Source organism: Mauremys reevesii, linkage group 2 (genome assembly GCF_016161935.1).
Source record: "Mauremys reevesii isolate NIE-2019 linkage group 2, ASM1616193v1, whole genome shotgun sequence".
In the NCBI taxonomy this organism is placed as follows: Eukaryota; Metazoa; Chordata; order Testudines; family Geoemydidae; genus Mauremys; species Mauremys reevesii.
In genome coordinates, this window is record NC_052624.1 from 155,625,360 (window position 1) to 155,650,985 (window position 25,626).

Sequence of the window (25,626 nt, forward strand, 5' to 3'; positions counted from 1 at the left end):
CCAGCCAGTTTCCAAATCCAGCTCCAGGATCGATGTAATAACCGGATGCGTTATCTGTGTCCCAGCTGCACTGAAATCTGCTGAGTGATCATGCACAGCGAGGAACATTCAGCTTGTGCAGAGGGGCCAGCGCAAGGGCCAGGCACTACTGATGTCCTACTTTAGCCTTTGTCAGAGGTGCACTGGCAGTCACTTGCCCACAGTCAGATAGCAGGTCAATAGCAGAGCTGGGAATAGAAGCCAGACCTCCTGACTCCCAGTCCAGTGTTCTGTCCACTAGCCATCACTGCCTCTCAACATGTGTGAATTTACCAATGTTTAAATCCTATTGGGTGAATGCCCATTCACATGTTCTGGCCCTGGGTATAAACAAGGCCCTGAGCAGTTTTGATTAAATCAGTACCATATGGCAGGATCCAGCAGGGAAAAGACAAATCTCTCTAAGAAGAGAATAAAGGAAGCAGCATGTTCGTTCTATGGAGATTTTACTTTTCAGACAGAAGCACAAACTCAAACTCTCATTTTATTGCAAGCGCCACCTGAAAATTCCCAGCTGCTTTGTGTGGCAACAGAACAAAAGCTTTGCAATAGCTGGAGATCATGCAACCACCCACCCGCCGGCCCACGGGCCAAGTCTAGGCCCAGCTGTGTGGTGATTGCACACACACACAATGTAGTCATCATTGTAAGAGAGAAGTCCCAGCACTGTGGATACAAGGGCGCCACGCCCATCTCACTGGGAAGTGACAGCAGAGATGCGGAGCTCAGACTGCACGGGGACCTGTAAGATAAATGGTGGCGCATGAGAAGTTTGAGCTATAATAGCCGCAGCTCTAAGAAATCCATACAGAGAAAGCCACTTGTGGCCAGGTAACCTTGTCTGTTTTCCATCTCGCTATTTATTATTTGCACTATGGTAGTGCCCAAGGTCCCAGTTGAGGTCAGGTGATGCATTGTGCTAGGTGCACAATGTGGTGAGGTCTGTGCCCCAAAGAACTCACAGTCTAAATGGATAGGACAGCCAGTGGAAGGGTCATTATCTCCATTTCACAGATGGGAGAACTGAGGCAGAGAGAGAGAGAGAGAAAGGGACAGATTTTTAAGGGATTTCAATGAGAGTTAGAGGCTTAAACACCTCTAAAAACCTGGCCCCATGTGACTTGTCGAGGGTCACACAGGGAATCTATGGCAGAGCAGAGAAGTGACCCTAGCTCTCTTGAGTTCCAGCCCAGTGCCTGAACCACAAGGATACCCTTTGGCTTTTGTTATATTTTAGACACCTCCCAACCCAGGCAGCAGAGCAAGGCCTTTCCCTCAGCCACCTTCCCAGCCAAGGCTGCAAGCGAAAGGGCCAAGAGGAGACCATCCCCCACGTGAACACACAGTCCCTTGGGTTCTCAAGCCTGATTCCACCCATGGCACGTAAAACTCTGCAATGATGCTGCTAATGAGTCAATAAGAGGCTGCTATGGCCTCCTGCTGACTGTTGCATTCTGGTTCCTCTGCGCAGAGCGGGTGGAAGTCTTGTCTTTTTACCAGCCAGATGGAGACATTTCTTCTGCATCCTGCTTGTCCGGAGCCTGGTGGTGATTTGATGGTTGGGAATGGATTTGATTGGTGTCTGGCAAAGGGCTTGTTGCTTTTGCAAATCTGTGTGTGTGGCGGGGGTGTGGGGGGAATCCTCTGGCAAAGGGCTTTTGCAACTGTGTGTGTGAGTGTGTATGAGAGAGAGAAAGTTGCTGTAGGCAGTTCTGATGTTTTAGTCAGTGACTAAAACCAGCTCCCCTTGATACCCAGCTGCTTTACTGCTCACCCACCTGAGTCCTTGCTAAGCCCAGTAGATGGGAACGTTGCTGCACAGGATGTTAATTGTAGTGCCCAAAATGGAGCGATTGGCCTGGGGCACAGGGAACCCCACCTCCTCCATCTCTTCACCCTGTTCGAGCTTGGACAGGAAATAATAGAATTAGATATGCACCACCCCCACACACAGGGTGACCAGATGTCTCGACTTTATAGGGACAGTCCTGATATTCGGTGCTTTTTGTTATATAGGTGCCTATTACCCCCCACCCTCTGTCCCAATTTTTCACACTTGCTATCCGGTCGCCCTACCCACACACCATTACAGGAACTATAATTTATAGTCCAGGCTGGGGGACTAGGAGTTTACAATCCTTAGACACCATCAGGTGCTAATCGTAACAAGATGTGCTCATGTTGTCGTTTTTTTCCTGCTCTGGAAACTAAGCTCTCAGTGCTTCAGAATAGCCGTGGAAGCATCCTGTGCTGTGTGAGGATGTCCAAACCATCCACCACTCCTCTCCTGCACTAGCAATGCTCTCCTCACCCAAATATTAGATTATCCTACCTTGCCAATGCATTGATTGAGCTGGTACAAGAGAGGCAGTGTCTTCTAGCAGCGAGAGTGCGGGGGTTTGGGGCGAGGACTCCTGGGTTCTGTGCCCAGTTCTGCCACTGCCTCAGCAGGAGACCTTGGGGAGGTCACTTTCTCTTCCTGTGCCTCCACTGTACCCCAAGTAAAAGGAGTACACTGCTGACTTGCGCTGCACCTCACTCTGTGTGCATATGATTCAATTACCAGTCACAAAGCCTTTGGAGAGCCTTGGCTGGAAGCCATTTGATAAGGGCAATTCATTCTTTGCACCCCCTTGTGGTTGTATGCATTGAATACTGTACAAGAGGCATGGAGCAATTGCTCCTGTGCTGGCCTGAGCCCATTTCCCCCAGGATGGGGAGGTGGTGATCCTGCAAATGCCCACTGTGGGGAATTAACAGTGCAGTCACTGGTGGCACGCAGTCACTGTAGCCTCTGCCTGATCTGTGCAGGCAAATACTCACTAGTTGCTTCGTTTATAAGTTTGGCTCTGAGACCCAAATTCAGGCCTCACAGAAGAGGGTGCAGCACCTACTGACTTCAATGGGAGCTCAAACTGCATGCACTCTGACTGCAGCCAGCTGTCTCCCAGGGACTCAGAGAGCAGCCTCCAGCCTCTGCAGTGTTTTAATCTTTCACAAGTTTCTCACTCCCAAGTGCCCTTTCTCCCTGCACTCCTGTGCTTGCCTTTGTACCCAGCACGGCTCACACCAAGTGTGCATTCCCAGCTGCTCACCTGGAAATGCTGGAACACCTTGGCAATGGTATCCAGGCTCTGAATGTTCTCCTTGTCCATCTTGGTGATGTAGCAGGCTCGGCCTTGCCAGGATTTGTAGCAGATCAGCAGCTATTTGCAGACAGAGCACAGAGTGACTTTTAGCCCTGGCTTCCCATCATGGCAGCTCCCCAGGTTGTATTCACTGGGGCTGAATCACCCTCCCAAACTGCACAGCCCCTTCTGCTTCCCAGGGCCGGCTCCAGGCACCAGCATTCCAAGCTGGTGCTTGGGGTGGCAATCTGCAAGGAGCGGCAGTCCCTGTTGTTTTGCCCCCAAGCAGCGTGCTGAATTGCCGCCGCGGACAGTGGGAGCAGTCCGTGCGCCCTTAGGGCGGCAGGCGCGTTTCCGCGGCGGCGGCAATTCTGCGGCAGCTTCTATGTTTAGCAGTCTGCGGCTGCTTCAGCTAAACATAGAAGCTGCCGCCGAATCGCCGCCGCCACGGAAACGTGCCTGCTGCCCTAAGGGCACACGGACTGCCCCCGCCGTCTGCGGCGGCAATTCGGCGCGCTGCTTGGGGCGGCGACCCTGCTGCTTCCACCATTGTCACTCCTCTCCATCCTCCTCTTGTCTGCTGAACGTGGCACTCAGCCCAGGAGCCTCCTATACCCCTCACGTCCTTTCCCTTTGAGACTGTAAAGCCATCAGCTCGAGATGGGCCAGGATTGGTGCCATGTCTGCAAGCGAGCTCCAAAATGTGGGGGTTGTATAGATAGGAACTGGATCCAAACCTCCCTGGGCTTGGTTTTTCAAGATCAAACCACAGGCTTTGCAAACTCAAACCCACCTTCTTATTTTGCTTGTCTCCCCTGCACCCTCCCCGACCACCTTCCCTCTCACATTGGCCAATGAGGACAGTGCCCCAATCCATCTCCCTTCGCTGTCCCCAGCCTGATGCTTATTCACTCACTTTCTATTGCTTGCATTAACACGTGAGTGTTTTTCTCTCTCTTTATTTCCCCTGGGACCCACTTGTCTTTGCTTACTAGCAGCTATGAAGTGATGTCACACCTGGCTGTGAACTGACCACACTCTGACATCAGCATAATGCTGGGCCCAAGCCACACAATCCAGGTCTGGGGGTGGGACTTTGAATACCCCAGATCTTGGGTGTATTCAGATCTGGGGTTTTGGTTCAAGCTTGTCTCTAGGGTACATACACTAGCTTGGCTCAGCCTGCATCTGGGACAGTTATATGGACCAGGCTGAAATTATCACTGGTTCCGCTACCTCTAATCAAGAGAGTGGTAGAGACTCCAGGGATTCTAACCTGCTCTAATCCGACCGGCCAGGTCTCACCCAGTCTGAGCTATGGGTATAGCAATGAATGTTCCCTATAGCTCTAGCCAGCTTTGCCTGGCTGGCCACCTGTTTGGAAGAGGCTCCCCGAAACCTAGCGAAACAAGCGTGCCCTACTTACGTGGTGGTAGTCGTACACAACAGTGGCTGAAGAATTGATTGCTGCCTTGATGTGAAAAGTCCCTGTCCTATCTTTCCCACTCATGGAGAGCTGCTGCAAGGACCCTTCCCCATCCAGGCCCTGAATAGTCATTCGCAAAACCTAGAAGGCAAGGAAAGTCACAGAGTGAGGCGTGCCCAGTGCAGGGGGCTGGGTGGGCCAAAGCAGAAGATACAATGCATCAGCTGTTCATTGCCTATACCCTGAAGAAGTGCCCTCTTTGCCAGCAGCACTCCCTTTGTCCCTGCTGACTCAGTGCAGGCAGAGACATTAGTAAATCAGAGCCCTGGGCTGCAGCAGCTTCCCATTTCAAGGTACCCACTGAAACTTTGCTGAAGTCTTTCACTTCTTTGCTGGCCCCGATAATAGAGAGCTATTCCTCTAGTGTCCCAGTCTCCTCTGCAGCTGTCTATGGTTCCAGCTGTCCTCTGTGCTTGTCCACAGCTCCACTCGTTCCTGCTGCCCTTGCATACTGGAGCTGCCTCTTTACCTGGCTGCTCCTGCCTCTTAGCACTGGTGCACAGGTGCATTTCCCAGTCTGCTTGAGTTCCCTTTGCAGCTGGGTGTGGCTGCACCCACCCCATGCCGTAGCAGCCCACTTTGCCTGGGTGCATCTGCTTCCCTGTGCTCCTGGGCGTGGCTGCAGCAGCCTCAACGTGCCCCCGTCCCCTCTGCACTGGCACACGGTTGGACTTGCCCCTCTGAACCACTGCCTCTGGGTTTTTAACACTGTACTTACAGTTTCTGTGTGCTTCTCGGATATGTGCAGTCCCATCAGGAGGAAACCCAGCACAACCAAGACTATGATCACAACCACCACCATGATGATCAAGAGTCTTTTGAGGTGAGGGGAGAGGCAGGGTATCCTGGGGACGGGACTGTAGTCCTGTGGGAACAGAAAAGAACAGTAACAGCAAGAAGAGCTGATGTGGGTATGCTGGAGGGACAGGACCCCACTCCCCCTTTATTATATGTATTCCTGTAGCACTGAGGAGCCCCAGTCATGGCCCAGGACCCATTTGTGCTAGGTGCTGTACTAACACAGAACAGAACTATCTATCCTCTGTTCATTGCCATACCGGAGGGGCCTCTATCAGAGCCTCCTTGCTGCTAACATCCATCTTGTTTCTTGTTCTGCAGACCCTGGCCGTCCCTGTAGTGCTCCTCCAGTAATAAAACAGCCCCCGGAGGCTCCGTGGCTGGAGAGGGGCTTATATAGGGGACTCTGATATAGTGGAGGGGTGGAGGGAAAGGGGAGGGCATGCTGGAGTTCCCCAGGCCTTTCTGGCTGCAAGCCAAGTGTTCACTTCATTTTTGTTTGTGAACCTGTTTCCCTGGAGCCCTTCAGAGCCGGGTTTCTGATAACCTCCTGGGCCCGTGTCAGTCGAGAGTCTCCGAGGACACTTGTCTCTGGGCACATGGGCCTCTTAGCACCCAAGAGCTGCAACCACAGGGGTTCTGAGGCCAAAGTCTTCCAGCTCCGAGGGGCTAGTGCTGCCCTTCAGGCTGGAGTATCCGGCCCGTCGATATGGCCATGGCCAGGCTTGGCTCAGTGCCCCGAGTCTCTGAGCCCCTCTGGCACCTGATGGTGCTTCAGATGTTCAAAGCAAAAGCCGAAAATCAAAGGCCTTTCACAAGAGCACTAGTCGTGAGTGCCCGGGCCCTTATCGGAGTGTGGGCAGCCAGGGGCCTTTGGGGAGGGTCCGTGGGTCAGTCACATTCTGTCCAATGTGCTGAACGGGTCATGGAGTCTGATCCCTCAAACACTGGAGTGCTCCCTCTAGGTGTCTCATCCCAACGTTGTTGCTTCCACATGTTGCAATTAGAGACAGACCCAAACCAGAGCTCTGAGCCACTCTCTCTCTTGACACTGAGGGCTTCAAACTCTGGTCTCAAACCGGGATCTAAATAATTGCAGCTGTGGACAGCCTCTGTGGTAAGGGACCTTACTAATAGGGGTGAGACCTTTGACAGGGGAAGTTTGCAGGGCTGCAGCTGGGCAGAGATGAGCTGATTTCTACAGCTCACTGAATGAATGCAGGCACTTCCTAACACATCAGCTGGTCCCCCAGTGAATTTTGACCTCTTTGCTGTTTGAGAGCTAACCTCTGACCCTGCTCCAGGCTGACCTGACCTTACAGTTGTTCTGCAGTTAACCATGGCCTGACAGCTGCTCAGCCTGACCCTGTCTGCAGCTGATTGCGTAGACTGTGTGACAGAACATAAAAGGACTGGCAATAGTACACAGCTAATAAGTCCTCAGCTTCCCCGCCTGAGGCCTTGAAGCCTGCACAGAACGGAGATTGCTCCTTTGTACTGGTTTTGCACTGGGGGTGCTGGCCCAACCCTCAGCAGGAAGAGCTCTCCTTGTATTTTTCTTGCCCTTAGGCTGTCAGATGCACCTTGAGCTTCAGAACTGCCCCCAGCCAGGGCCGGCTCCAGGCACCAGCCGACCAAGCACATGCTTGGGGTGGCACCTTGGGGAGGGGGTGCTTGGGTTTGTTTTTTTTTGGTTCGGTGGGGCGGCGCTGGAGGTGTTTGTTTTTGTTTCGGCGGTGCGGTGCACGGGGCGGGGCTTCGGCGCGCGTGCTCGGGAGCGGGGTTGTGCGTGCGGTGCTCGGGGCGGGGTTGTGCGGTGCGGCGCTGGGGCGGGTGTTTCGCGGCGCTGTGGGGTTGCACGCGCTCGAGGGGCGGGGCCGGCGCGCGCCGGGGGCGGGATTTTGGCGGCGCTCGGGGGTTGGGAGCTTCAGCGGCGTGGCGCTGGGGGGGGCGCTTGCGGGAGGGGGTGTTACAGCGGGGCAGCGCTCTTTTTTTTTTTTTGCTTGGGGCGGCAAAAAAGTTAGAGCTGGCCCTGCCCCCAGCTTCCTGCTCTGCTCCCCGGAGAAAGTCCAGATGGAGCAATGATGAACCCTGTGCGCTGAGGCCCCTTCCAGTGAAGGGGAGCTGGGCTGCCATAATGTGTCCTGCCCCGGATCCACCCGTCTCCTCACTCCATAGCTTCTGGCCATGTCCCTCCCTTTGCTGTCTCCCCTCTCCTGATCCATGGGAGCTCAGTGACAACCCAATGACTTGCCAATCACTTCTCCCCCTGCCCTGCCTCCACTGGGCTCTGGGACCCTTGTTTGTTTGTTGTCAGTGTCCTGGCCTCAGGCCCAGCTGTGGAGAGTAAGAATGCCCTCCATAGAGCCATCCCCTCTCATTGTTAGCCAGGAGAAGGATGTGCCTGGGACGAGAGCCACTGTTCAGCTTGTGCCTCCTGAGTCACTCAGCTCATCGTAAATTATCCAAGAGCAGCTCAGTAAGGACGGGTCAGATGGGAGGGGGTTGGGGAGTGTACAAGGTGGTGGTGGTGGTGGCGGCAGGGGTTGATGGGGGAGGGAATCGGGGGCATAGGTAGAATGCTGCAAACCCAGGGGCAGAGAGATCGGAAGGAAATGAGCTGGCAGGGAGGGCAAAGTCGTGGGAGGATCCTGCTGCAGGTGAAGGTCTCTGTACAGCTGGTGAATGGGAATGAGTGTGATGGGGAGGGTGAGTCAGCAAGGGCCAGAAGCCAGTGGAAGAGTCTGTGCTTTAACTGCCCTAACCATGCTCTCGGGATACACACAAAAGCACTCAGGTGCACACACTTTCATGTGCACACCTGTTCACCCACCCAAGTACACTGACCCACACGTACATAGTCACACACTCATGCATGCATGTGCACCCATGTTCACACACACATAAACACACAAGCGCACATAGAACATACACAACCCAGGTGCACACAGGCTCATGCCGTCACACAAGCACACACAGACTCTCAGGCACATAAAAGCCCAGTCAGAGCCGTTCACAACCCATACATGCTCCATCGGTCACAGCCCTGCACATACAAAGTACACACACAGTCATATATTTGTATACACACCGTATTTGCATGCACACTACAAACATTCACAGTTACATTCTTGCACATGTATTTTCACATTCACATGCACACACAGAGAGACACACATATGTATTCAAACACACATGCAGAATTCATACCTGGAGAGAGAGACACACATACACAGTTACATGCAGTACATACACACTCACGCCTGCAAACACACTAGTGCATGCAGTGTGCACAGGCACACATGCTATTGCACGCGGCACACTCACACACTCCCCATGCACCAGAGATCCTCAGCCATGATATCACTTAGACAAATCATTCAGCAGCAAAGCACTCCTGCTTCCCCCACCCTAGCAGTTGAGTGTGGTGCTCTGCAGAGAAGCATGATGGACTGTGGCATCCTCACTCCCAGGATTGCTTCAGCTCTTCACTGCAGCCTCTGGGCTTGACAGCAAAGCCAGGAGAGGAGGGAGGAAGGATTACAGAGCAGAGCTGAAGCAACAGTCCACAGGGGGATTCTTCTCCTGCAGGGGAGGGAGGCCAGGCCAGGGTGATGGCTGAGCTGCAGCCAGGGAAAGTGATGCGGACGGGGCAAGTCCTTGCCTTCCTCTTGATCAGCCTGGCCTACCTCTGGCTGCCTGCAGGCTCCAAGCGAGCCCCCAAGCTGCCCCCGTGTCCCCAGAGCTGCTCCTGCACCAGGGACACTGCCTTCTGCATCGACTCCAAAGCGGTCCCCAGGAACCTGCCCCCGGAGGTCATTTCCCTGTGAGTATCATCAGAGCAGGAGGGCGTGGGTGGAGGGGGGAATCACTGGGATGAAGAATGGGGTGTGGTGGGGGAGGTAGGTGGGCTGCGGGAATCTCTGGGGTTGGGGTTGAGGGAGATGGAGGTGGGGAATCCGTGGGGTTGATCGAGCTTTAGTCTAAAAGGCTGAGGGCCCTTGATGCTATTGGAGGGTTCCCAGAAGTCAGCATGTTCCTTGGGGTTACATCAGAACAGGGTTGTTGTGGGTTTGAGATGGCGTGTGTGTGAATCCGTGGGGTATATGTGTGCACAAAGGTATGATGTGTGTTCAGTAACAGCCCTCTGTGTGCGTGCAGGGTCTGGTGTATGTATACTGTAGCTGCTTATTGATATGAGACAATCATGTGTGTGTGCATGTAAACATGTCAGCATGACCATGCTGGGTCTCTATACCTCTTGGGTGTATTTTTCTTTCTGCTCATGTTATGTGTCTGGATGTGCATCAGTGTAAGCATGTGCATGGGTGGGTGAGCATGTTGTTCCTCAGGTGTGTGGGGGGTGCGCATACGTGCAGTGCATGTGTGTGTTGTGCAAATGCATTATGTTTATAAATGAGCAGGGTTGTGTATGGAAGTGTGTGTCTCTGTGTGTGTGAATGAAAGCGAGATGTATGAAAAGTAGTGTGTGTTGGTGCAAGTGCAGTAAGTGTATGTGTGTGTGTGTGTGTGGGGAGAGGGCTACACGGACACTCTCATTCGTGTGTTGCCACCTCCTGGGTAGCTCCTCAGCACAGAAATAGGCAGCCCTTTCCTTCCACTGTTTTAGTCACAGCTGATCCAGACCTAGCAATAGGTCCTGATTGCCCCCTTCGGCATGGCACCATCACCTCTCATTGACCTCAAAGATCTCCTAACTGCCGGCGGGTCCCTCCTGGCCTGGCTGGGGTGAGAGCAGGGAAGGAAAAGGAATGGTTTAATAGAATCTCATGCGCCTGTCACTGCTGTATCTCCACAGTGACATACTGGAACTGACCCTTTGTAGATTGCCGGGGTGGTGTGGGGGAAGTACGTGCGTGTGCTTGGTAGGTATGTGTGTCTGGTGCCCCTATATTTTTTGTCTGGGGTGTGCATCTACTGTGTGGCATTTGCATATGTGTGTATGTGTCTGATGTTAGAGTGTGTGCATGTGAGAGAGAGAGTCCCTTTTTGTCTGGTGTGTGTGTGCACCGCATACTCCCCTGGCTATGTCCCTGGTGGGGCCTGAGAAATTCCATAGGAACACAGGAGCTGCCAGACTGGATCAGACCTGAGGGCCATCTAGCCCAGTGTCCTGTCTCTGAAAGCGGCCAGCACCAGCACAATAGCAGATGGGAGATAATCTGCCTCCCACCCCCTGCATAACTCCAATCCTGATCTCTAATAGAGATTGTCTGAAGCCCTGAAGCATACCCCACTTCTGCCCATCCTAGGTCCCTTGTCCTTGGTTTGACCCCCTCAAACCCTAGAGCCCAGGGTGGGACGCCTGCTGACCTCATTCTTTCATTGTCTGCAGGAGCACTCTTCCTTCCTGCACACGCTGGCTCTGCTGCAGTCCATCCCCCTCGCCAGGGTGCTGGGGAATGGGAGAATCGGATGATGCAAATGAGGAGCACCTGCTCCATGCTGTGGGTCCTGCATTGCATTATCAATTCTGCCCCCTCTCCCCCCACACATACACACTGAGCATCACTGCCTCCATTGGTTTATTTCCAATCAGACTGCACTGGCTGGACCTGTCCCAGGCAGACCAGCTCTCTGCAGCGGGAGGCAGACAGGCTCCCTTTGAACACGCATGGCCCTATCGACTGGACCTGCGGGACCTCCCTGGACCTGCAGGCTGTAATTACAGCAAAAAATAGAGAGAGAGCTCTTTAAATATACCTCCTCTACCTGGGGAGCAGAGGGCAGATATAAACCTCCCCCTGGAAAGGCCGTACCTGGATCCAAGAGCAATAACTGGAACACGCCAAGCTAGGACTAGGATAACAGGAGACTGCAGATCAGGATTGAGGGGTGTCGGCAGAGCTGTGGCAGGCCCTGGGGCTGGGAGAGCAGGGGGGCTGTGGGCCAGCATTGAGGGGCGTTGGCAGAGCAACACGAGAGGCAGAGATGCTTACACAGCACATACCAGTTGAACTGGGCAGGAAATGCTTGTCCTCACCTGCAAGGATTTTCAAGATTTCTACATTTTCTCCACCCTGAATTAGGACCAAAAGTTGAAATCTTGAAAACATTTGTAAACCAAAGATCAGTAGAAAATTTCAAATTGAGTCTGGGGAAACGCATCATTTCAATTTCAACCTTTTAAAAAAAACTTTTCCTTTACCGTGCACTAAAATTTTGAAACTAAAAAACATTTTGACCTGAAAAACAAACCTTTTTTTTCTTCATTTGGAAAATGTCCAAAAAGGTGAGCCCTCGGCAATTTAAAATGTGTTTTCAAGTTTGTTCGGAAACGGGGAAACCCGTAGAAACCAACCATCCTTCCCTGAGGGCAGCTTCGGTTTCTGTGAACGGGCATTTCCCCACAGAAACAAATTTTGCTGAGAAGTCCCTGACGGGCTCTGCACACTGCTGTCTGCCTAGCTCCAGCACACACTATCCTGCTGTCACTTCTCTGAGTGCTGAACGCCCCATCCTCCTGCAATGGTCCTGAGCTTTTCTCTCCCCCTTTCCTTCTCCGCAGGACCATGGTGAATGCAGCCTTTACTGAAATCAAAGCAGCAGCCTTCGCTCACATCCCCCTCCTGCAGTTCCTGTACGTCTCTGGGTCTCTCATTGGGATGGGGGCTTGTTATTGCTACAGCAGTCCCCGGGGATGGGGACACAGGCCTTTCCATACCCTGTGAGGCAGCAGGGGCTGGTAAAGGCTCGGCAGAGTCTCCTTCGGGAGGCCTTGGAGCTGTAAGGTTTGATCTCCCGCAAAGCTGGGCCTGCCTGATCTAGGTGGCTGAATGGTGAGGTCATGGGAGATACAGATGGGCAGAGAAAACCTCCCCTCTATCCCCTCTCTCCAGGACAAACCACAGGCACGAGGGAGGACACCATTCTACACGGAGGCACTCAGCCATGTGCAATGGGAAGGCCTCCCCCACTCCATGGAACCCTCCCCTGCCTGGGCGTCAGGGGTTAACCCCTGGCCACGGCTGAGCTGCAGTAGGTAGCATTTGAACTCACAGCCTGCGTCCAGATCTCTGCCTCCTCAGTGCACCCCCAGTGGTGGGAAGGGATTCCCGTCTCTGTTATTCTCAGCCTAGTACCCCCAATGCAGCCCAGCTGGAGCGCCCCCGGAGCTGATGTTTCGCCCTTCTCTTTGCAGCTTACTGAACTCCAACAAGTTTACACTGATCGGGGACGATGCCTTCACCGGCCTCTCCCACCTGCAGTACCTGTACGTTCGCCTCTCCTTCGCACCAGGGTCGGCTGGAGGGAGGGGATAGTGGGAATTGAGAGGTGAAGGTCTTTCGGGGGGCAGGGGTTGCAGGGAAGGTGCCACCTCTGGTTAGGGTTGGGGGGTCATGGCATCCCGCCCCATGGATGCTCTCCTCCCATCTGAAGGGGCCACCCCAGGAGAGAGGGGAGCTCAGTCCCTGGGGCTGCTTGGTAGCACCACCTCTCAGGGAGCAGAGGGCGTGACCTGTGTCCCCATTTTTCCCCGCAGGTTCATTGAGAACAATGACATCCGCTCTCTGTCAAAATTCACCTTCCGAGGACTGAAGTCCCTGACACACTTGTGAGTATGGGCCGTGCCGGTGGGCATGGCATGCTTGGCATGGGACTGTGGGTGCACCTAGCACGTCCTGTGGATATGGCATTCCCATGGTCATGCCACACCTCACAGCACTTGTGAGTTTAGCACACCTCACCATGTCTGTGGGTATAATGTGCAGCACAGAGCTTGTGGGTATAATACGCCCGGCATGCCAGGCACGTGCCTGTGGGGATGGCATGCCTGACACAGTACAACGGGTCCATCTATTTGTGAGTTTCGCAGCAAGCAGACAACCCTGCCTCTCTGACTTTTAGGGTGGTAGCTCCGCCTATCAAAGAAAGCAGGAGCTGTGGGTTGGGGGTTGCCACTGTGGACACAGTGCTGGCTTCCGGGACAGGCCTTCTGCCCAGGGTCCGTTCGAAAGGAGGTGCCACTTTTCCTGGTAATAAGTCTCTCTCTCTCTCTCTCTTTTAGATCCTTGGCCAACAACAACCTGCAGACACTGCCCAAAGATATCTTCATACCCCTGGACATCCTCAGTGACCTGTAAGGCCCCGCCCAGGTCTCCCGACACCACTAAGGGCCTGTTATTGAGGGATATGCTGTCCCATGCTCTGTAAAGCCAATGAGCAGGATATCAGAGCGCAGGAACCTTGGTCCTCTGAGCAGCCCAACCTGCCTCCCCATTCTCCTGCCTACCCCAGTGCCTTCACCCCACCCCTCCTGGCCTGCAGATCCAGCGCCCAGCTCCCTAGCCATCTCTTCGGGGATGGAGGATGTCAATATCCACATGCACCTTAGGGCTCTGTGGGCTCAGAGCACAGGAGGGAGAACAGAGGGATGGGGCTCTTTAACAAGGCACAAGGGACTAAATGTGCTCCCCACCCACACACCAGGGTTGAGACTAGCTTCCCCCAGAGCTGGAACCATTTCCTTCTCCAGGCCCAGACCGTAAGCACATGCTTTGGGGTTCCCGGCCTTGTCTGTAGCTGCGGGGTGAGGGGGGGCGGTAATGGGGTTTCATTGCTCACGTGACCAATGCTCCATTGTAAACCCTCCCCTCCGCAGGGACCTCCGGGGCAACGCTTTCATCTGCGACTGCAAAATCAAGTGGCTGGTGGAATGGATGGAGAGGACCAATGCCACAGTGCCTGCCATCTTCTGCAGCAGCCCTGTCCGCTACCAGGGGCAGAAGATCTGGGACCCGGCCCTGAAGGACTTCAGCTGCATCACGACAGGTAGGAGTGGCTGCTGCTCTCACTGCTTCACTAGGCATGACTTGTGCTTGTTTAGCAGGCTGGGGCTGGAGGCAGGGGAGAGTGGACATGGGGCCACTTTCCATGGACATGGTTGAAAAGCAAAGCCGTTGGTGATGCTGCCACGGCCAGGAAGCAGTGGGCTGGGTGGTGTGACGGGGGTCCCCACTGCTGCCTCATCTTCACCCCTTCCCTCCCAGACTTTGTGGTGCACCAGGTCCTGCCATTCCAGTCAGTGTCAGCTGAGCCCTTTGTCTACAGCAGCGACCTCTACGTAGCACTGGCACAGCCCAGTGCCAGCATCTGCACCATCCTCAAGTGGGACTATGTGGAGCGCAAGCTACGGGACTTTGACCGCATCCCTGGTAAGGACCAGCCATGCAAACAGACATCCTGCCATGGCCCTGTACTTCCTTATAGGAGTGGGGCCAGAGATGGGAGACAGCAAGTCCCATAATAGTGAGCACTAGGAGAAACAGCAAGATCCTATCGTCAGGGGTTCATGGTCACTTGCAATCAGTCTCTCATTGCATGAGCCATGAAGAGGCACGTGGCAAGGGGATAGGAAGAGGGGACGTTAGCCTCCCTGGCATGATTCAGGGCATGGTTCCTGAGAAGCTGTGAGCTACCTTTGGTGTTTACGGTGCAGAGCTTAGGGGCAGAAACACCTGGCAGTGCCGGGTGGTTCTTCCCACTCCCTTTGGGCAGAGGCAGGGAGTGCGGATTGCAGGCGCTGCATCCTCGCTGTCACAGCAAAGCAACCTGGAGCCCCCTTCAGATTCAAGGCCAACAGCAGGGTGCGTGAATGCATATATGGGAGAGTCTCCAAGTGTTTGTGTGCACATGTGAAAGTGCCGCTGTGTGTGTATATGTGAGTGGTTATAGAATCATAGAAATGTAGGACTGGAAGGGACCTCCATAGGTCATCTAGTTCATGTCGTTGCACTGAGACAGGACCAAGTAAACCTAGATCATCCCTGACAGGAGTTTGTCCAACCTGTTCTTAAAATCCTCCAGTGACGGGGATTCCACCCCCTTCCTGGGAAGCCTAGTCTAAGGGAGGGTTTGGATTTTCCATCACTATGCAGGTGTGTGCACAAGTGTGTGGTATGTGTGTCTGCAAGCAGGTATGCTAACGCTGCTCACTTGGGACACTCTCCTCCACTAGCTACTGGAAACTGCTCCAGAGCTATTCCACTTGGACATCATCCTTCCAGATGGGCACTGAAATCCAGTCCGGGTTCTTCTCCTCTCCCCGCACACCAGGAAGCGCATGTGTCTGTGACAGACACAGGTGAAAAACATCTTCAGTCCTGATAGGGAGAGGGAACCCTCAGCCTAATTCACTTTGGGTATGAAGAGCCGGAACTGGATTTCTCTGCCCACCTGGCATGGACTCTGGGCTCTGGAGGACAAGAATCTGGGGCTGGATCTCTGTGGCCCCCCAGAATGGGCTCTGGGTGCAGACCATGTCTAATGCATGCACAGTTTGCACTGGAGCAGGGGGCCAGGGGCCTGACCTGCTGACTCTGCCTCTTGCCCCCTTGCAGCTCATTCGGCCGTGTATTGCAAGCCCATCGTGGCCCAGTCGCAGCTCTACGTGGTGGTGGCACAGCTCTTCGGCGGCTCCTACATCTACCGCTGGGACACCAACGTGGACAAGTTCATCAAGATCCAGGACATGGACAGCAGGAAGATCCGCAAGCCCAATGACATCGAGGCCTTCCAGATTGACGGCGACTGGTACTTCGTCATCGCCGACAGCTCCAAGGCCGGCTCCACCAGCCTCTACCGCTGGAACCAGAATGGCTTCTACTCCCACCAGGCCCTGCACCCCTGGCACCGCGACACCGACGTGGAATACGTGGAGAACGAAGGCAAGCCCCGGCTCATCATCTCCAGCAGCTCCCAGGCCCCTGTCATCTACCAGTGGAGCCGCGCCCAGAAGCAGTTTGTGCAGCAGGGGGAGGTGGCCGAGGTGATGGACGTGCAGATGGTCAAGCACTTCAAGTTCAAGAAAGACAATTACCTGTGCCTCAGCCGCTACATCGGGGACTCCAAGGTGGTCAAGTGGGAGGGGCAGCGCTTCACCGAGCTGCAGACCCTGCCCTCGCGGGGCTCCATGGTCATGCAGCCCTTCCTAGTGTCCCAGCGCCAGTACATGGCCCTTGGCAGCGACTTCTCCTTCACCCATGTTTACCTGTGGGATGAGGAGAAGCAGAAGTTTCTCAAGTTCCAGGAACTCTCCGTCCAAGCGCCCCGGGCTTTCCACTACGTCCCCTTGGAGGACATGGACCTTCTGCTGGCACCCAGCTTCAAGAGCAGCACACTGGTCTACAAGCACGTTGTGGTGGACCTCAGCTTGTAGGGGGGGTCCCTGCCACCTGCCCAGCTCCCTGCCTCACGCCTAGACACTGTGCAGAGAAAACGTTCTTCAACTTGCAACACCCCTGGAGCCGGGGACTCCAGCACACTGCCTCGCCTCAGGCTAAGGCTTCCTGTCTGTGCCCATGCACTGCCCCACTGCCATATCCATGGACAGGTCCAGAACACACACATACTCACACAGGCCCGTGAGTCCATGCATACCCAGCACACGTTCCATCCATGCACTCGTATTCAGGAGCGTATGCTCACCACAGCCATCCCTCCATAGATAAACTCATACGCATACGCACATGCCCTCCAGCATCTCATACACATTACATTCCTGCCCATAGGCCTCCAGTGCGCGTACACTCCAACACCCCCATGGACACCCCTTCGCAGTCTCCTAGCCATACCATATGCATCTACACTCACTCTTTACATGTCCATGCAATCCCTGTGCACCCCATAAACAAACACACATTCCCGCACCCCTTAACCTCACATTCATCTCCCCGCATAGAGCCTTATATTCATGCCCATTTACTGCTGTGCATGGACAGCCACGTCCATGTACACCCTCAGATCCATGCCTGTTCACATCCACTCTGACTACTGCACCTTCCATGCACACACAGCTACTCCCATGTGCACATTCTTATCGGCGAACCCAGATATGGTGCACTGGCGGTGCACCGCGCCATGCTGCGTCTCCCACCCACCAACACATATGCATACATCCCTGTATCTGTCACCCTGAACCCTGCCTGCAGTCCCCTCTGCACACATGCTCCTGTCCCCATACAGAGCGCCGGGTAGCAGGCCTGGAAGAAGAAAGTCCCTTGTCGTCACTTCTCCCGAACTCTTCCTGAAGCTTCTGCCGCACTTTCTGTAGCCATCACCCATGTTCAGACTGTAGAGACACTGCTCTGTGTGGCTCCACCACTCCTGAGACCACCTGACCCCCTTTGGCTCCCGCAGCCACCCTGCAAGAGGGCTCTCTGGAAGTGTGCCCAGTGGCAACCTCAGCCCAGATCATCCCAGCGCCCTCAGTGAGCTGCCTTCCACAGCCTTCTGGGAGCTAATGGAAGTATAAAGGCACCCTTTGTACCTCCCCCACTTTACTGCAGTGAATTGTTTTGCTTCCCTCCAGGCATCTTCTCTCTGTCAAGCTGCAGGGGGCAACATTGTCTGGTGGTTAGTGTAAGGGACTGGGGCTCAGGAGTCCAGGATTGGCTTTTCCACTGACCTGCTGTGTGACCTTGGGTAAATTGCTGTGCCTCAGTTTCCCCTTCTGTAAAAGGGAGATACTGTTTCTTCCCCTCCTTTGTTATCTGCAGACAGGAAGAGCTATCAGCATGCTAGCTATCAAGTCTAGTGCATGAGCCCATGTGCCTTGGGTGCATATATCCCCATGCACAAATCCAGGGTCAGTGGAGAGGGTCAGAGAGCATGCGCTAGTGCACAAATCTAGTGCATGTGCCCAATACATCATCCCCATGCATATGCACTGGTGCACAATCCCAGAGCAGAAATCTAGTGCATCTGCTCCAGTGCACAATCCCGCTGCATAAGCACCAGTGAGTCTTTCAGGCCAGACTGGATGGCAGCTAAAGGGAAATGTGCCTGTGCTGCTTTGTCTAGTGTGTGGATTTCTATCCTGCCTTTCGCTTCCCATGTGCTTGCATGGCTCAAGTTAAACGGAATTGCTGACAGCCACAGTGACAGGGAGTGAAAAGAGAGACTCCTCCAGGGAGTCACATGTCCCATACAAGAGGGACTGGAGAGAAGGAAGCCAGGGGTTTCCTGAACTACGAAGGTTCAGCCAGGGGCGGCTCTAGAAATTCCGCCGCCCCAAGCAGGGCGGCGCACCGCACCGCTCGCGCCGCCCTTCCCCGGTCCCGCGGCCGGGGCAGAAGTGCCTGCGGACCGTCCCGTGGTCCCGCGGCTCCGGTGGAGCATCCGCAGGCATGCCTGCGGGAGCTCCGTCCGAGCCGCGGGACCAGCGCACCTGCGGCATGCCTGCGGCAGGTCCGCTCATCCCGGGGATCCTCCCGCAGGCATGACTGCGGAAGGTCCGCCAGAGCCAAATGCCGCCCTGCCAGGACAATGCCGCCCCACGCGCCTGCTTGGCGCACTGGGGTCTGGAGCCGGCCCTGGGTTCAGCCCACCCAGCTCCTGGCGTGATCCCAGCGCTGGCTCTGCCTGGCTTTTGATGTTTATGGATGACATCAACCAATGGCCACAGGGCCCAAATTGTCTCTCGGTCTCACTAGTATGTTCCCCACTAACAGGGTGGAGTCCCGTCAGTGTCAGTGACAGGAGCAATTGTCCCCTGAGCTCCTGTATTCTACTCAGGGAGACAGAGCTCCAGCCTCCAGGCTGATTCTCATTCACCCCGAGCCCCTTTACACCACTTGCCTTAAAGAGCATGTAACTAATCAACCCCCACGTGGAGGCCAGATTGGTGCAAAGGGGCTGTAGTGTCCACAAGAATCAGACCTGTAGTGTTTCGATGTCCCCTTTGTCTCTAGTGCATCACCGGGGATTGGAGCAAAGGTCCCAGCTTGCTCTGTGATTCTGTGCATCCCAGGCATTGGTGGGAGGCACAGAGCAGCTCAGTGGGTGATCGTTTCCCAGCTGTGGGAAAAGCCTGCACATCTTTAAGACGTGCAGCAAGGATCTCTCCCTTCATATTGTGCTTATTTCCTTTGATCATCAGAGAGGGAGTGGGGACTGGTTCCCTGTACCCGGTTTGCTGATATCCTACTTGTGTTGGGGAATGAGACCCTGCCCCTCCTCACTTCCTTGCAGGGTGCCTAGAGATGGGGAACATCAGAAAGCTCTGCTCCAAACCCCCTCTCCTCTGGGGCCTCCGGACCTCTTGCAGCTGCAGATCTCAAAGGCAGGGGGCTTTCTGGTGGGTCGGAAACACCAGGGCAAAGGAACGTTGGTAGTTGGTTTTGGTGCTTTATCTCCTGGCAGGCTAACCAGGCAAAGGCACCTGTTTCCCATTACGTCTCTCTGTTTATATGTCCATATTCCGATCCACAGACTAGCCCCATCTCTATCCATTTGTCTCGATGGTTCATGTCCTTAAAAGTCTTTAGGTGCCTAATTCCCACTGAAATCAATAGGAGGATCTAAATACCCTTGAGGATCTGGGCCTCTGTCCCTGCTTATCCCTCCTTTCCCCCAGCAGTTTGATCATGCAAAGCGTGGAAGAGCTGGGGATGGGCTATGTGTCGCCTCCTCCTGCCTGTGGGTGTGGTTTCATACAGGAGATAAAAGCCTACTATTGCTGCTCACTGCAGGAATTATCCCTTTAGCTCATGTGCTTTTAGCATTGATGGCTCCAGGTTCAAACTCTGCTGGTTGTTACTGGTGGAGGACAGGTTGTTACCTTTGCAGTAGGGGTACCTGGAAAGAAGGGAAAGGCTGATCAGCAGGTGAGGGCTTCAGGAGGGTTCCCCTGTCCCTAACAGAGAATGAGCCTGAGCTCTTCAGACATAAGGGCATCTCGCCTGTCCTCACCATCTTACTCCTGAGCTGCAGTGCCCCAGTCTCAAACCCTCCTTTCCCTGCAGCTCCCACAGGCCCTGACCCTCCTCCCATTGGAGCGAGTGGCACAGCTCCCGCAGACTCCAGTGGGAGCAGGATCAGGCTCGGAGGAGCCTGCTGTCAGTGTGCAGTGACCCCATCAGCAGCCTCCTGTTCCCCTCCCTTCCCAGCTGGAGAGAGAAGCAGCCCTGAGGTTCTTTCGCCATCTGCTGGGGAGTGGTGACAGGGACGACCTGGCCCTGCTGTGCAGGGGCCTAGGAGGAGGGAAGGTCCACATGCTGTGCTCTCATCAGCTGCCTCCTCGCACCTGTAACTCCCCTCTTGGCCACACTGCCCCCCTCCTCAGCCCCAGAGCAGGACGCTCTCTGCATACAATTTATAACCAAGGTGTACGAGCGCTACAGAAATGCTTCAAAAAATAAACGCACTGTGACACTCATGCTGTCCTTTGTTCTGAACCATGAGCTCTGTGCTATGGAACGTGCCAGCCCCAGGGATGGAGTGAGTGAGTGAGTGTGTGTGTGTGTGTGTGTGTGTGTGTGTGTGTGTGTGTGTGAATGCACAACCTAATGGGGGTGTTACAAACCTGATAAAACTCTCTCCTCCCTGAGCATCCTCTCCCTTTCATCCCAAAATAGACTTCCTAATCCCACAGTTCCTCTCCCAGTCCCAGCACACACACACCCTCCCCTAATCTCATAATATTTCCTCTCCTTAATCCCAGAATTTCCTTCCCACTAATCCCTGACCCTCCATCCTGGCAACACACAGCCCCTCCAGTTCCAGGACACCACGCTTTCCCTTGAACCCCTTTTCCATTTTATCCCCAATTGAGGGAGAAGGTTCAGGGATTGGCAGTTGCCTGTGGCCAGTGCTTTCTTTCCCATTGCCCCCAGGGGACCTCTTGACAGCATCTCTTGGCCACCCCCCAGCCTGAAATATCCCCGCTGGTCACCCAAGAGCAGTTATAAAAGAACGGCCAGGCAATTGTAGCTGGACTCCTGCCACCACCACCACCACCCCCGGCCCCCCGCAGCCCCCGTTAATATCTGACACATTACAAGTGAGAACTCAGCTGCGTGTGGACAGCCTTTGAGCCCTGTGTCAGCCACATTTCCAACCCGATGGGGCAGAAATCCTCCTGACAGATACTTTATGACTCATACTGTGTCCATCCATCCATCCATCTAATATTATACATGCCCATCTATCTAGCTGTCTTTCTGTCTCTGTGACTATATGTGCCTACTCTCTCTCACCAGAGAGATTCATTCACTCTATCTGTTTTACACAGTGCTAGTCCCAATAGTAGCCAGAGTGCCGTCAATAATATTATCGGGAGGCAATATTTAAGCAATAATGACTAAGAGAGCATGGCCTGGCCCCTTAGTAAACAGATGAAGGAGTTGTAGGCCCGAGAGACAGCCTGGTCATTAGTTGATAGGGAATGGCTCACCCATTGGTCATTTTTATTTTTATAAGGCCTGACCCAAAGCCCACTGAAATCAATGGGACGTTTTCTGTTGAATTCAGTGAGTTTTGGATCAGGTCCATACAACATGACACAATGATTGCCTTTCTGTGCTTTAAGGATTAGCAGTTGAATGCCTTGTACAATGGCCAGGGTTCTCACTGGCTGTGACTCTCACTGCTGGTCCATTCATTCCCAATTGGCTGTGCTCAGCAGGGACAGTCCCTGTTTATTTTTCCCAGCTGACTCTCACTTTCTCCTCTGTGATACAGCCCCCAGCGTTTCTCAATACTGGCCACCGTGGCTGCATTCAGCCATCAGGGGATTTTCCTGAGGCCACCACAGCCTCCTGGACAGAGATGAGGAGAGCAAGGGGGCAAAGCAGCAGCCCCTCCCTGCAGTGCCTAGGGGCTCAGGAGACAGGCTTGGCCCCCCTTTGCCCCCCCCGTCTGGCTCCAGCCATGGGGCTCTGGCTCTGGGCTTCAGCCCTGGGTGGCAGGGCTTGAGCAGGGCCAGCCTTATGGGGCGTCATGGTCAAGAGGCAAGAAGTGGGATGAATCTGAGGTGCAAGGCCACGAAAGGGAGCTCAGGGCAATGGGGGCAGGGGCGGAGGAGCAGGGCCCCAGGGGACAATGGAAAACCCAGGGGGCAGTGGAGAGGCATCAGGGGCTAGAGGTGATGGGTGGAGGGCCAGGGGAGGCAGTGGGGGCCTGGGGCAGCAAAAACATAACTGTACATTATTTTTATTATTGAGTCTGCAAAACAAACAAACAAACAAAAACCTACATAAATTAATTACACTGATTTGGACATGTATATGTGCATATTTATTTGTTTTTCCTAAAGTTGTTTTAGGAAAATTTGTCAGAGTGGCCACTAGGAAGAGTTGATGGCCACCCTCTGAGGCCACCAAAAATTTTGTTGTGAGAACCCCTGCATTTGTCGAATAGGGATCAATAGAAATCAAAGGAGCCCCCAAATGCCTCTGTTTATAGAGTCTAGAGGCTGGCAAAGGTCCCTTCCTAGTGGTGAAAGCTCAGCAGAGTGATCGATGGGAAACCGCTCTTGCTCCCAGCCTTCCATTAGCTTTATAACCCTCAGCAGCCTTCACAACATTTTATTCAATACTGAATTAAGCTAAGTGGCATGTGTCATCCCAGCCCCCAGGGACAGGAGCCGCTCTGGTTTCTTATATAATCAAACTCTACCTTGAAATAACATCTGCTGCGTGATCCCCAGATAAAGAATCCTATTTAAATATCCGTGGTGGAAGGCTCAGCACACCAGGACCTAGTATATAACAGCTGCTCAGACACTCTGACAACAGAGAATTACACCAGGAGCCGGATGGTCCCACCTAATTTGACCAAGGGCTGATTTTTCATAAGGACCGAGTCCATTTTGCACAGTAGTGAATTTGCACAGACGGGCTACATCTAGGCTGGTATTTCCAAATGGGGCTAAGGGAGCCGGTGTCCAACTTCCAGTGGGAGTCACTTGGGAAATCCCAGCCTTCATTTGCACAACGAGTGGGTTTGCAAATGAGGGCTGCCTCCAATTTGCACCAGGGATTAACTTTCACCAGGGTTGCATCTCTTCCCATCCCCACCCCACAGGTGCGCATCTACCATAAATTGTCTGTGAAATGATGTAGGTTTACAACTCAAAACTGCACACAAGAATAGCACCATTCAGGTGTGCTCACAGCTTCCCTGAAAGTGGAAAGGGAATTGCTTGCTGTGGATGCTTCTGACATAATGCTCATAGGTCAAATTCACCCCTGATATAACTCCATTATCTTTATTGTTACATCCGGGAGGAATCTCAGTCCCTCTGCAATTAAGGAAGTTGCCACCTGCATAGCACACAGATAACCACAGTCAGTGTTTGGCTGGGCCTTGAATTTAAGAAAAAGACTTGTGGCAGCGCTTATAAAAAAAAGAATGTACTGCAGGATCCTTCAGGCATGAGCCAATACATCATTATTTGCAATGTTGACACTGCAGGGAATGGGGCTGTTAATGCAGGATGCTGTCCTATTATTTTGATAAGGGAGGTTTCCAAACATAGCAGGGTGCAGGGAAATTGGCTACCAATTCATCTCAGAGACTGAATGACAGGCACTTCGTTCTCACAACCAGTCTTTCCTATTATTGAGGTGTCTGGGCACCAAAGTTTCATCGGAGCCTGGGATCATGTGAGAGATTCATCAGAGCATGTAATCATCCTTTGCCCTTTTTTGTGACTCTTCTGAAATAAAAGGTCATAAATAAATAAAGGTCATAGGTCAAATTCACCCCTGGTGTAATTCCATTGGCTTTACCATTACACCAGGGATTAATCTGAATCCCTAATCTTTATATGTGTCAATGATTTTTCACAATGTCCCTGTGTTGTAGGGATTATCATCTGCATTTTACATAGGGGGAAACTGAGGCACAGATTGCTTTCCCCAGTTCAGCAAAGCATTTAACCACATGCTTAACTTTAATCCTGTACTTAAATCCCATGCACTTAAAAGTTAAGCACATGCTTTGCTGAATTGGGGGCATTGATTTTAATAGGCTTTGAAAGACTGCCTGGCCTTAAGGTCAGACAGCAAAATCAGTGGTAGATCTAGGAGTACAACTCAGATCTACAGAAACTCCATCTCTAAGCCTTCAAAAATCATGAGATTTCAAAAAATAACAATACACTTTAGGCTCTTTTTCTTTGTGTAATGGTTTCTGAGCATTCAGGGTGCACTTAGGTCATGTTTTCAGGCTTTTTTCTGCAACCAATAGAGCTAGAAACTTGCTTTTATTTATAATGGAAAATGCGATTCTCACCTAGTCATATGACTCCAGGAGCTGGGGCTTTAAGGAAAACATCAAATATAGTGAGACTTGACAACACTGAATCTACTGAGTCCCAGGTCTGGGTTTTAACCAGAAGACCATCCTTCCTCCTGCTTGTGTAGCTCACAAGTACATGTGCTTCTCTCAACGGACAAAAAGCATTGTACGAACACTTCAAAAAGAGTATATGTTGGGTGCGCTTTTGACTTTTTCACAGCCCAATGGCAGTATCTCCCACTGCCCATTGCAAAAGCAGCCCTGATAAACCTCAGGCACCTTCTTTTCTGGTCTGTGCCCTCTGGGTCTTGTGTCGTTTTCACATTGCACTGGGGAAAGCCGTTGCCAAAATGCAATTTTCATTTACCCGTCAGAGCCTGCGTGGTTTGTTTCTTTCCTTTGGGCTCTGGACTATGCACACCGATTATTTGTGTGCATGCGTCAAGCACCTTCCCTGTCGGGATACACACAGCCTCATGATGCTGTTGTTTCACATGAAGTCCCTTTGTGGTTCACAGGAGCCGTCAGCAAAGAACTCAGAGTGAAATAGGCAAACAAACATTCCAGAGGCACCACGGCAACAAAACTGTCCAGTGACCGTGCCTTCATCCTCAAAGGGTTCCCAGCCTTAGAGGGAAAAGTGCTAGCCAAGGGGGCTGCATCACTTGGAGCTTTTTACAATGATCAGTATTGATTTTCTGTTCTGAGAAGTGGTGAACAGGCCAATTTCCCTTCCTTGTTTTTTTGTGTCAGAGACTTGTGACCTTTGAGACTTGTTTGGGTCTTGACTACCACAGCAAATAACAACAATAATAATAACTGTGCAGTCCAGCTCTCGCCCACTGGACTTAGCTGAGGCCCAATTGCTGAGTCTTCGCTGAGTTTTTTTCACTTTGATTTTATGAGGGCTCCAATCTACAACTGGAGGCTGAAATCATTTGTTAGGAAAGCACCTATGCAAATTTCTGCTGGAGCTATATTAACCCCTCCCTGACGATTTGCAAACACAAATCTCCCCTTTGTGTGCACTCATGCCCCAATCCCAACCCTGAGGAAGGAAGCCTGGGAAATCACATTGGCTTAGCAGCCTGTCTGGAAGCATAATCTGCTATGAAGACCACTATGGACAAT

General features: G+C 53.0%; 2 protein-coding genes across 17 annotated transcripts in view; one reads left to right on the forward strand and one right to left on the reverse strand.

Annotated features, from left to right (window-relative positions):
• The window catches only part of LGI3 (leucine rich repeat LGI family member 3), a 28,322-nt gene extending 10,574 nt beyond the window's left edge, over positions 1 to 17,748 (forward strand). For 4 of the 6 annotated variants that reach the window (XM_039525255.1, XM_039525252.1, XM_039525251.1 and 1 more), the window contains exons 2-8: positions 11,981 to 12,052; positions 12,614 to 12,685; positions 12,956 to 13,027; positions 13,481 to 13,552; positions 14,075 to 14,244; positions 14,463 to 14,627; positions 15,813 to 17,748. In XM_039525255.1, coding sequence (XP_039381189.1) covers positions 11,985 to 12,052; positions 12,614 to 12,685; positions 12,956 to 13,027; positions 13,481 to 13,552; positions 14,075 to 14,244; positions 14,463 to 14,627; positions 15,813 to 16,630 — 1,437 coding nt within the window. In that variant the 5' untranslated portion in view covers positions 11,981 to 11,984 and the 3' untranslated portion in view covers positions 16,631 to 17,748. Of the gene's footprint in view, positions 1 to 9,042; positions 9,278 to 11,980; positions 12,053 to 12,613; positions 12,686 to 12,955; positions 13,028 to 13,480; positions 13,553 to 14,074; positions 14,245 to 14,462; positions 14,628 to 15,812 lie in introns of all 6 variants that reach the window. The other 2 variants (XM_039525249.1, XM_039525250.1) reach the window with 1 other exon arrangement.
• On the reverse strand, positions 469 to 25,040 carry SFTPC (surfactant protein C). 11 transcript variants are annotated; one of them, XM_039525260.1, is made up of 7 exons: positions 24,863 to 25,039; positions 19,781 to 20,049; positions 5,372 to 5,518; positions 4,594 to 4,734; positions 3,135 to 3,245; positions 1,818 to 1,945; positions 469 to 781 (listed from the first exon to the last, which is right to left on the reverse strand). In XM_039525260.1, the coding sequence occupies exons 2-6, from the start codon at positions 19,838 to 19,840 to the stop codon at positions 1,829 to 1,831; spliced, it is 576 nt and encodes a 191-aa protein (XP_039381194.1). In that variant the 5' UTR covers positions 19,841 to 20,049; positions 24,863 to 25,039; the 3' UTR covers positions 469 to 781; positions 1,818 to 1,828. The 11 variants fall into 11 exon arrangements, with proteins under 11 accessions (XP_039381194.1, XP_039381192.1, XP_039381201.1 ...); XM_039525258.1 differs by having other exon boundaries at positions 24,490 to 25,039; XM_039525267.1 differs by having other exon boundaries at positions 20,033 to 20,049; positions 24,863 to 25,036.
• Positions 25,041 to 25,626: the final 586 nt, after the last annotated feature.

Excerpts from the sequence above, each read along its gene's own strand:
- SFTPC (XM_039525260.1), bottom strand. The coding sequence starts at position 19,840 with ATGATCAAACTGCTGGGGGAAAGGAGGGATAAGCAGGGACAGAGGCCC. Across the intron at positions 5,519-19,780 it reads AGAGGCCCAGATCCTCAAGG|GACTACAGTCCCGTCCCCAG; the intron begins GTATTTAGATCC and ends CTGTTCCCACAG. Across the intron at positions 4,735-5,371 it reads CCGAGAAGCACACAGAAACT|GTTTTGCGAATGACTATTCA; the intron begins GTAAGTACAGTG and ends CTTGCCTTCTAG.